Source organism: Corylus avellana, chromosome ca6 (assembly GCF_901000735.1).
Source record: "Corylus avellana chromosome ca6, CavTom2PMs-1.0".
NCBI lineage: Eukaryota > Viridiplantae > Streptophyta > Magnoliopsida > Fagales > Betulaceae > Corylus > Corylus avellana.
In genome coordinates, this window is record NC_081546.1 from 7,020,003 (window position 1) to 7,031,851 (window position 11,849).

Below are 11,849 nucleotides of genomic sequence, written 5' to 3' on the forward strand. Positions count from 1 at the left end.
TCAAGCAACTTGGTCTAAGAAATATCAAAGGCAATATTGACTAAGAAATTTCCTAGTCTTCCTCTGTTGTCGCAGAAACATGAATGAAAGCGAACTATTTTTTTGATTTGTTTCATAATTTATTGGTTTATTCTGGTGATGAAGAAGTTAGAAACTGCTTCCACTCTTCTAGCTAGAAAAGACATTTATTAGGTAGCCATCAGTCAGTCCGCTTCGAGTTCCATTGATATTTCATCTTTCATCCTGCTTCTCTTAATTTCTGTCGCACATTCCTTCCTGGTTCATCTACAACATATGATTACCTCCCACCTCCCAGTGTCGGCACAATCCTTAAGCAACTTAAGTGGTTGTCTAAGGCCCTAATAAATTAAGGCCCCAAATAAGAAATTGTACAATAAGTTTTTTTTTTTTAAAAAAAAAATAATAATAATTATTAAGGCTCCAATAACAGTAATAAATAGTCTCTAATTAAAGCCCGAAATTAATAATTATATAATAAAAAGGTTCTTTCAAAAAAAAAAAAAAAAAACTCTAATATAGTGAAAAAGTTAATAAATAATCTCTAATTAAGGCCCTCAATTATGCTATAAAATAATTTTACAATATTTTGGCCTTCTCTAAACACATGAAAATGAGAATTTATTGACTAGATTTGTTAAGGCTTTTAGTATTGACTAATTCAAGAGTAATTTTAGGTGGTCTTCGTGTATCCTACTTGTATCCTACTTGTATTCTACTAAAAATGATGTGGCTATTAAAATCACCATTGAATTTGTGATTGATCATTATTGAATTTTGATCAAATTGTGATTTTAATAGCCCATCATTCTTAGTGGGACACAAGTAGGCTACCTAGAATTACTCATAATTCAATAAAAAATTAAACTTGTTTATTGTAATTATGAGGTTTGAGTTGGATCAAATTGAGGCTAACAACATGGAAAACTCATTTGTGTGTATGGTGTCCAAGAAAGACCCAATTGGAGTAAAATAGTCATCTTTTGACTTTGGCATCATATGTGTTGTGACAAAATAAATTTAGGTTCACTCCATAAGTAGAAAATAAACCATCCACACAAGACACCAATATTTAAGTGATTCAGCTTAACAAGCCTAGATCTATTGACGGAGGCGACCCAGAAGAAATTTACTATCAAAAGATAAAGTACAAAAAAAATAGCATGAAGAAAATCACTTAAAACCTAAAGCTACAATACACCAAAATCTCACACACACGCAAACAAAAAAACAAAAGAGATAGAGAAAAACTAACGAATTAAAGAAAAAACTCTATTTGTGCCATGCGGCACCTCCACAAGGTACTGAGAAAGCTGATCATGCTTAAAAATATGAGAAATTGATGCCCTCAAGCTCAAGCAACTTAATTGGTCTAATACGTCAAAGGCAATGACTAAGAAATTTCGAAATTTTCCTCTGTCGTCATAGAAACATGCTTATATGAAAGCGATCGAACTTTTTGTTTGATTTGTTTGATTTAGTGGTTTATTCTGTTAATTAATGAAGAAGTTAGAAACTGCTTCCACTCGCTTGTTAATTATGAAAAACTCTTAACAGATAAATATCTATCACAGTTTATGCGAAATTATCAGATATTTAAATATACGCAAACAATTACAAAAAATATGAACAATCACACACAAGGGTCTTGCTAACGAAGATGAAATCTTTTAGAAAACGATCTAAAAGTAAAACCTCTCCGGGACAGCCAAACCCAAAAAATTACTATCAAAAGATTATTCAGAGATTACAAACACTAGGAACACTTACAAACCGATGCAAGACCTTGACTCTGTAAGATCGACAAGCCTCAAACTCGTCTTCTCGCTCACAATCTTCTTCAACGTGATTCTTCTTTACCAGACCCTTTCGATAGACTTTTCAATGATGCTCAATCAAAACTAACACAAATCCTCTTCGAGAAATAATAAGGCTCACAACAATTGATCACTCAAGCACAGCCTCTCACGAACTCTAGGGTTCTAAAATTCATGCATCTCTCTTCTATAAAGATATATTTATAACATCTACAAAACCTTAGATCTAGGCCCACATAAAACTGACGTTTTGGGCATAAATTCTACAGGATGTCTGGATAGGGTTAGTGCCTATCTGGACAGCAAGCTTCAAAGACACAAAATCAAGATTTTGGAACTGCTGTCCGGATAGGGGGAGGGTTTGTCTGGATAAGGCCTACAAATGTGTGAAACATGCATTCTGGAAATGCTGTCCGAACAGGGCCTGCAATGGGAGAAAACTGCTTGCTAGAAATAGTGTCTTATGAATGGATCTTGATGCTTTTAAACTTCTGTTTTGATCACCAAATTCGCCAAACAAGAACTAACAAAGCCACCAGTAAGCTCCAATATTGATATCTCTTCATCCTACTTCTCTTTATGTCCCACATTTTTTGTCCTAGCTATTTCATCATGTAAAATCACAAACAAATTCATATGAAATCATAAACATCTCTGCAACCAACTCCTACATGGTCATCTCTACCAAACCCAACAGCTCCTTTCTCAAATCCTCCATACCTCTTAGGCCAAATAAAAGCTTCTTTCCAAATTTTGAGAAAAGATGCCACAAGAGAAGGGCACCAATTAACCGACTACGTACTGCTAGTATTAAATTGCATTCAAACACAAGAAACATTAGTACCGATTAACCCACTACATACTACATTAATTAAACTGCATTAATCAAACACAAGAAACATTACACGGCCGAAGATCGAGCTGGATATATAACACGAAGACAACTCCTAAGAAACAAAATATTTAGGCACTAAAACAGGAGTTGGTTTTTAATTATAATGATCATTTTCATGGCTAAGAAGCATCTTAACTACTTGACTCATGGAGGGTCTTGCATCTTTGTCTTCCTCTACGCACTGCAGAGCCATTCCAACCAAGATTTCCATCTTACCCATCTCATATGTGCCTTCCATTACGGGATCTATGATCTCTTCCATCCAGGAGGCCGTTGTTGCAGCCTTATTTCTGTTCATTTTCTCCCTAACCCATGTAACCAGCCTTCTGTCTTCTGTCTCCCCCCCACCATCCATTGGGTGGACACCCATTTGTGTTTGTTTTCCTGTCACCATCTCCAACACAACAATCCCATAGCTATAAACATCTACTTTGGAGGTGATGGGCAGATTAAAGATCCACTCCGGAGCCATGTATCCGCGGGTTCCTCTTATCCTTGAGAAGCTTGAATTCTTGAGGCCACTTCTGTTTTGGAGTTTAGAAAGTCCAAAATCTGCCACCTTTGGATGATAATTTGAGTCTAGGAGTATGTTTTGAGGTTTCACATCACAGTGTAAAACCCACTCCAAGCACTCTTCATGCAAATAAGCCAGGCCTTTGGCAGTTCCCAAAGCAATTTCAAACCTTTTCTTCCAATCAAGTGAATTAGAAGAAAGGTTTTCAGCCAAAGAACCATGCTCCATGTACTCGTACACCAAAATCCTATGCTTTCCCTCAACACAATAACCCCACATCTCTATCAAGTTCATGTGGTTAATCCTCCCAATGATGCTTACTTCTGCAAGAAATTCACTTTCCCCTTGATTAGCTTCATTAAGACGCTTGATTGCTACAACTCGACTGTCAGACAATACTCCTCTGTATACAGTTCCTCCAGCACCTCTCCCAATCTCCTCACTAAAACCCTTTGTGGCCTTCTTTAGCTCGGCATAGGTAAATTTTCTGAATCCGGTGGCAGCAGGGAGATAGCCTTGCTTGTCTGCGCCCCAACTTTGCTGGCCTCTAATCAAGAGACACCAAACCAAAAAGATGCAGACAACTTCAAGTCCTCCCAACCCACATGCAAACCAGAGCACGATTTTCACCGTCCCATTTGGACGGCTTTTTACATACGTTCTGTTCAGTACTTGCAGTACTGTACCTTCACTTGAGCAATCTAAATGGAATTCTTGTACAGAATTGGTGGAAAGGAGATTGCTTTTTGGCACTCTCAAATAGAGGTCTCCCTTGAAATCTGGCGAACGATATCCATTGTACAATAGCGTCTTGGGGGAACATTTTGCAGAACCTTTACCCTCGTCAAATTTGAATTGAAAAGCTTTGCAATTGCACAATTGCAAGCACGAATTCTTACATTGACTGAATGTGTAATTTTCGACTTCTCCAGTACCATAACCATAGAATTCAACGTGGGATAGCAGCAGAAAGCCAGAGTCTTTTTTGTTGCAAGAGAGATTAAATTTCCGTTTACACCCATGAGACCAATTTGTAAGATTTTTCATTTCATATCCAGGGAGGCAGGAGCATTTCCTACCAGAATCAGCAACATAGCTGCATATACTGTTTGGCCCACAAGTACCATGAATCGTGCAAGGTTTCTGAATGGCTTGCCATGAAATGACCCAAGTTCCCTCCTCCTTTTCCCAACTGTAGAGTCGAATATTTCCATCGAAATCAACTGTCAATCTTCTGTGAAGCCCCATCCGATTGTCAGCTGACATAACAGTCAAATTATCGGACGAAGTAAAGTTCCCCAAGGAATCAAGCACTGCAACTCTACTACTGTTGTACGTGGACCTTCCAGCATCCCAGCTCACAAGCGTTGGATCAGGCCAATAGAGACTGGAAATCTCGATTCCATCGTAAACAAGGCTGAGAAGGTTGTCGTCGTTGAAGAAAAGCTTGTAGAAACCAGAGGAATAGTTGCTCTGGCTTTTTGAGGAGACAACCTTTGTATTTCTAGTAAGTCGTTGTTGGGGGAGAAGGGTGTCTGTGGGGAAATCAAAGCTTTCCCACAAACTATCGCCTTCCAAAGTGTGCAGAACAAGATTTCCAGTGTTGTTGAGAGACAATTGTAGTGGTGAGCGTGAAAGTGTGTTTGAGGCCCAGACGGTGAACTTTCCGGCGTCGGTTAAGATAAGATTGCCGGTTTTAAGGAGGGAGAGCTTCGAGCGCCTTCCATTAACTGGCTGATCTCGATTGGCCATCCAAACTATGGTGTGGGGGTGGCTGTGGGATGAGTGGTTGAACCATATGGCAAAGCAGTAGGCATTTTCACCGACGGGGTAAAAGCCGGCGGAGAAGACACCATTTGGTGAAGATAAAACATCTTCTGGTTTCTCTGTGGAAAGAGATGAACCTTTACGCAAAGTGGGAAAATAAGTTGATGTCAATGGAACTAATAATGCCAAAGAGAGGATGAACAAAATTAGAGTAGCCATGAAAGCTCAAAAGTGCGGGCTTGGGAAACTAATTAAGGTGTATCTTTTACCAGTGTAAAGCAAAATGTGAAGGTGCATAGGATGATCACACTATTATAAGTGTGGTCATACCCACGCCAGATTGTATAATATATACAGGAAGGTAATATAACTTCCAGTGGAGGTAACCGGTCAAGAGACATAACTCTTGGTCAAGAGTTAAGTTGGGACTCTATAAATAGAGTCTCATAAGAACACAAACACAATCTCTAAATTGTACGTACATTGGTTTTGTTACGTACAGAATGTGTATTTAAGTTCTCTTGATCTCCACAGGATTTCCACCCTAATAGGAGAAATCCTTCCTGAGATTAATTATACAAGATCCTACTATCGTTAAGAATCCAACAGTGGTATCAGAGCCAGGTTGTGGAGGATCAAGAGAATCAAGAAAATTCTGCAAATACTCATGCAGATGCGTGAGATCGAAAGTCTGCCATCTGTTTGTGGGTGAACAGCGACAGATGTTGGTGTCTCTCAAAGCCAAGTCTGAGTCGCTGGTCACCGGCGAGGAAGCAGAATGGGTAGACCTGAAGGCGTCTTCATCTGGGCGCTCTTTTGTGAACACGGTTTCTTTCCCATGCGATCTGGGTTTGGAAACTAGAGGGATTGCTTCTCTCGGTGGGGTTTATGTTGTTTGGTTTTCTCTGTGACTGCGGATTGGGATTGTGGCTGCCCATGCGATTGGGTTGGTTGTCATGCCGCCAGAACCATTGCACAGGAATCGGAAGGAGTTCTTCAAGAAGAGGAAGAGGAGGCCGTCGTCAATGAGAATAAGGCTGCTGAGGATAAGGGTCCCAAGAGGAGGAATCGGTGGGACCAGTCCCAGTACGAGGGGGCTGCCACGGCGGAGTGGCTACCGAGGATCGCTGGACGGCTAAGATCGCTGTCGGTGTCGGACTTTTGGTTTCAGTCTTGTTGGAGAAAGTCGGAGGTTTTGTCTCTGGTTTCATCGTGCTTGCCTGTGAAGGAGAAGCGCGAAGAGAAGGCACCGGTTCAACCCACAGTGTCGGCGATTATTTGGCTTTTAACTAAAACCATTTTTTTTCGATGAAAAGGTGTAACCATTGAGACGCGAACTCGCACCCATTGAGAAAAGGAAGGCATTGTATTCTCGGATTTGGCAAGTGAGAAAGAATAGATTATGGGACTTTGTTCTTTTTACAAGGAATTAAATAGAGTGTTTGTTCGGTGAAGACAATGATGGAGAAGCAAGCAAGGATGGTCAGTCGGGATTCACTAAAGAAGACGGACTGCAGGAAGAGATTTTTCGAGAAAAATCCCTAACAGACCCGAAAGGCACCGGTTTGGGCAGAGGAAGTATCGCAGGAGAAAGAAAATATTTCAGAGGAAGAAGGAGGTCTGGAGGAAGAAGACAATGGTGGAAACAGATTTACAAAGAAGGTTTAATATTTATTCGGTTAAAATGGAGCATCAGCCGCGCTTGGTCTAATGGTCAAGGCTTTGATCTGGACAATGCGAGGAAGAAGGAACCGGTTCGAACCACGGCTTTGACGCTTTTTTGTTTGGTTTTCCAACCTTTATGTCGTTTCGGACTTGGATCGGGTCAGCCGACCCGCTCCACGCCTTCTGGAGCACGCCCGTAAAGCTTATCTCGACCCGATTCGTCAGCCCTTCCACTTCGGCCCGAAAGTCTGTGTTGCGAGCCCAAGCCTAGATTGAAGTCAACGATGAAGTCCGACCCGTAGCACCGATATCCGAACCGCTGAAGCTCGACCCGCAATTCCGCCCGTATCTGATTACCGGCCCGGGATTCAACCCGCGGTTCAAGAGTTCCGGATTTACCAGACCCGGTCCAGCACCAGAAAACCGCCCGGTTCACCTGAACCGGCCGATAAAAGAGGGTTTTGGTAATTTTGCTTGTTCTGGCTCATTTTAATTCCGATTTGATCCGTTTAAAAACCGTTGGAAAGCTTATTCAAAGGGCTACAACTCTACAAGTTTATGTAGAGGGTACAAAATCTACTATTATGAGAAAAGATTGATAGATAGTTATGCTATATTTCTTCCTAATATCAACTAAATTGCTCCTATGGAAATGATCTAACTTTCAGAAAATGTAGATCTTCAATGTCAAGAACTACAAAATACTCCATTACAAGATGAACAAGATACATATGTTCAAAACAGTGGGAGTAATGAAAGTTTAAAGATCAATCACTCGTGGATGCAAGTGATGGAAACAGTGGGAGTAAGAGATAAAGGCAACCATCAAGTATACTCAGGACTTAGGGGTCACTATGTTCTGAGTGCAGATGACATAACTCTACAAGTCAAAAGATCCCTGTATAAACTCATATAGTATCCTAGACAGTGGTATTTGAAATTCAGCCAAGTTATATTGGAAATAGGATATGAGATGAGTTCGTTAAATTACTATGTTTACACATAGAGGTGCCAAGATAAGTTAACAATATAGCCATTATATGTTAATGATATATTGTTAGCTGGTAATTGTCCGGATATGGTGAATAAAATAAAAGGCATTCTCAAGATCCAAATTTAAAATGAAAGACATGGGTAATGACACTCATGTTCTTGGTACAAGAATTTCTGGATATAGAAATTCTGGATTATTGTTTTTGGATCGAAGATTATTTGGATAAAGTGTTAAAAAGGTACAATTTGGAGAATTGTAAAGTTTTGAGCACACTTGTCTGCGAAGAGCAAAGTGACTATGTGCTCTAGAAATGAGGAGTAAATAACAAAGAAATGAAAATATCCCCTATGCCCAGGCTATGGGCATCCTCATGTATGTTATGACAAGTATTAGCGATGCAGATTTTGCAGGTTATCTAGATGACAAAAAAATTTACAAGTGAATGCATATTTCTATTTGGTGGAATGGTTGTTTCTTGGTTTCAGAAAGAAACAAGGCTGTGTTGCGGAGTTCACAAATCACAATGGAGCTTAGTACATTACATGCAACACAAAGAGATGGTAGCCGATCCTATGACCAAGGGGTTGCCTCTGGATAAATTCAGAGGGCATGTAGCAACAATGGGATTGAAATACACCAAGGTGAGAGCTACATGGGTTGACGCATAGTCAGAAGGATCCGAGGACGCCTGGAAGAACGATTTTATGCACTTCTACCTAATGGGAAAAGAATTGGTCAGTTAAGGGCAGATGACACTAATGAGGTACAGATATTACATCTCACATAAATGTAAAGTCCACTGAAAGGCATTATGTTGAGATTGAATAGTATCTATGCTCAGAGAGTGTAAAAAGACGCTAATAAGGTGTATCAAGGAAAACCATAGGAATAATGGCTTTAAAGGAAGTACTTGATCAAAAATTTAGCGCAGATCGACACATGGTTTTGTGTACGACTGAAGTCGTCAATTGTGGAATGGGTGTGGACTATACTCCCAACCATGGAGAATTGATGTCATTCGTTTGAGAGATAGCGAAATGAAGTCATCCCTAATATACTATCGGTAAGGAAGTATATGGTAAAGGATGCGGTCAGATAAGATGACGAAAATGTGCGCACGTATAGCCATGTCATGATCTGACGACAATCTGTAGGTTTTACAGATGAGAGTTGGCATGGGGCAAAATTATTACTACCATGGTAATCATGCTCAACTAATGGTAAAAACGGCATAATCAGAAGGATTCAGGGAATGCCTGAATGAATGATGGTATGCGTTTCTTACGCCTCATTAAATGTAATGAACATTCTTGGGTGAATGACACTTGTGAATATAGATATCATAAACAGACATAAATGTGTAAAGTCCACTTAAAAGCATTATGTTAAGTTTGGTATAATATCTATATACCGATAGTCATCGGAAAGAAGTGTCAATGTAAATCTCAAATAGGGATAACCTTGGAGATAAGAAATTGAATGAAAAATTCAATACAAGTTTACATATGGTTACTATGTAAAAATCATTAATTGTAGTTTGGGTGTGGACTGTATTCCCAACTATGGATAATTAATGTTATTTGCTTAGATTATATAGCAAGTAAAGTCACCACTAGTATGTCGTCAGTAAGACACATATGGTAAAAAGGTGCAATCAGATGAAATAACATAAGTGTGTACACATCAAAGATGTTATAATCTGACTATTGTCTGCAAGCGTTAGCAGATAAGGAGTTGACATGTTTTATGGTACCAAAGGTAAACATGTATAACTAGGGTTTTATTACCGATCATAATAGTATGATCAAGTGGGAGATGAAGGTGCATAGGATGATCACACTATTATAAGTGTGGTCATACCCACGCCAGATTGTATAATATATACAGGAAGGTAATATAACTTCCAGTGGAGGTAACCGGTCAAGAGACATAACTCTTGGTCAAGAGTTAAGTTGGGACTCTATAAATAGAGTCTCATAAGAACACAAACACAATCTCTAAATTGTACGTACATTGGTTTTGTTACGTACAGAATGTGTATTTAAGTTCTCTTGATCTCCACAGGATTTCCACCCTAACGGGAGAAATCCTTCCTGAGATTAATTATACAAGATCCTACTATCGTTAAGAATCCAACAAAATGAACGTTTTTTTTTTTTTGGAAAAAGAAAAGAAAAAAAGACTGATTTTTTTTTTTCTTCACTTGACTGTGGTGGTTGCAACATGCATGCCCAGAGTCTATGGTAAGGACAAAATTTATTTGACAGAGAGGAGCAGTGACTCTCATTAATTTAGTTGACGTACATTGAAGGTTACCACCAAGACTTGGGGAAAGGAAAGGTCGACGTGGTCAGTGGAGCAGATAAAGCTCGACATAAGGAATGGGACCTTCCCTACAATTCAAAGGAATTGCATGGCGTGCATCTTCAATTTTAAAGATCCTGACTGTATTTTAAAGATGCCGACGACCACTGTGATTAGAGCAACCCCTTTCCATACTGTTTGATTTTTTTTTTTTTTTTGGTAAGGCTTACATGACTCAAATTAGGCAGTTTGTTTTGAATAAAAGAAGAAAAAAATTGTAAAATCTGTCTTTATAGTTTATATGATTTACGAATGTAGTCTACATGTGGTATTAAAATAAATCCAAATGTCCTTAATTTAAGTACACACAAAAAAAAAAAAAAAAAAAAAAAAAACTCATTATAATCAAATTTCGTCTATTGACTTAGTAGATTCTGTTAGTGTGCTACGCCAAGCCAATACAATTTTTTTTTTTTGAGTTAAATGCAATTTTAGTACCTGTGGTTAGGGCCAAAGTCAAATAGACACATCGAATTCAAAAAATGTTGCAATTGGTACCTGTAATTATTAAAAAAATTCACTTAGTACTTCCGTCAAAATATTTAACGGATCTCCACATCAGAACTCGTAAAATGGTGACACGTGTCCCTAATACCACATATTGAAGCCAAATCAGCCGGCCATATGACGTGGCATGGTACCTATGCTTTCGGTGGCCAGACCACACCCAAGGGCCAACCCATTATTATTATTCTTTTTTAGTTTGGCTGGTTTGGGGGTGACTTCGGCCACCCCCAAGCCCAACGGGACCACCCCCAAGAGCCAAACGAAAATAATAATAATTCGTTTGGCCCTTGGGGGTGGCCGGACCACTCACAAGGGCCATAGGATGGTCCGACCACCCCTAGCTAGCCATTGAGGGGCTCTCAAGCCACCCTCATCTAAAATGGGGTGGTCAGCTACCCCTTATTTTTTTTATTATTTATTTTTTTAATCTTAAATGATATTTTATTATTATTTTTTGTTAGTGGGATAGATGTCTTATTTGTAGTTCTAAAATTTTTAAGAAGAAATCCTAGCCATGAACTGGATATTCTTTGGTCCATTTTGGACCAGAGTGAATTATATTCCAATGTCAACCGTCTTGAGTCTTTAAACAGAGTGGCCTGCCTGCACCCTCCAAGGCTCAAAGGAATGATCTGATTACATATTTATTTACTCTTTTTGTTATTTCTTTTTTACTTTGAGGCTGAGAAGTGATTCAATCTCATCCCCTTCGTTTCAATGAATGGTCTCCATCTTGAAGTTACAAAGTCCCTGCAATGAACATTGTCTTTTGCAGGTCAATGGAATTGTATGGAACCTCCATCGGGCTTGGGCAGATATCCTTCATTTTCTGTCTCTGTGAAATGACCTTACCTAAAAGCAACACTCGTACTTACAAAAAACAAAAAGCAAAAAAAACAAAAGCAAGACTCTCATTTCCTTCGCGTTCAGTAAATATTGTCTTTTGCTTTGCTTGTATCCTTTTACTTTCAGTTAAAGACTTAAAGTGCTACTGGTCTTTGTTTTATTTTCAGTTAAATTATGTTATATTGATAATTGTTTCTTACATGTTTGATCTTATAATAAGTATTTTTATTATTGTAATATTTTGATTTTTAATAAATATTAAAAGAAAATGCAAATATCATCTTTGAACTTCATCATTTACAGGACAGATAACTATTTTTTATCATTTTTAATTTGGACCTTGACAAAGATAGATATCTGCTTTTATGATCATCAACAACTACTTTTGGACTCGTTCAGGTCGTCATAACATGTTTTAAATCAAGTAAGAATATAAGATATTATATATTAAGAAGGAACTCA

At 38.7% G+C, this 11,849-nt stretch overlaps 1 protein-coding gene across 1 annotated transcript; it reads right to left on the reverse strand.

The window, feature by feature from the left end:
* Positions 1–2,667: 2,667 nt before the first annotated feature.
* On the reverse strand, positions 2,668–5,236 carry LOC132183638 (putative receptor protein kinase ZmPK1). Its single transcript, XM_059596999.1, has one exon. The coding sequence runs from the start codon at positions 5,228–5,230 to the stop codon at positions 2,825–2,827; it is 2,406 nt and encodes an 801-aa protein (XP_059452982.1). The 5' UTR covers positions 5,231–5,236; the 3' UTR covers positions 2,668–2,824.
* Positions 5,237–11,849: the final 6,613 nt, after the last annotated feature.

What these genes read in the sequence shown, in the direction of transcription:
- LOC132183638 (XM_059596999.1), bottom strand. Translation starts at nt 5,230, where the DNA reads ATGGCTACTCTAATTTTGTTCATCCTCTCTTTGGCATTATTAGTTCCA.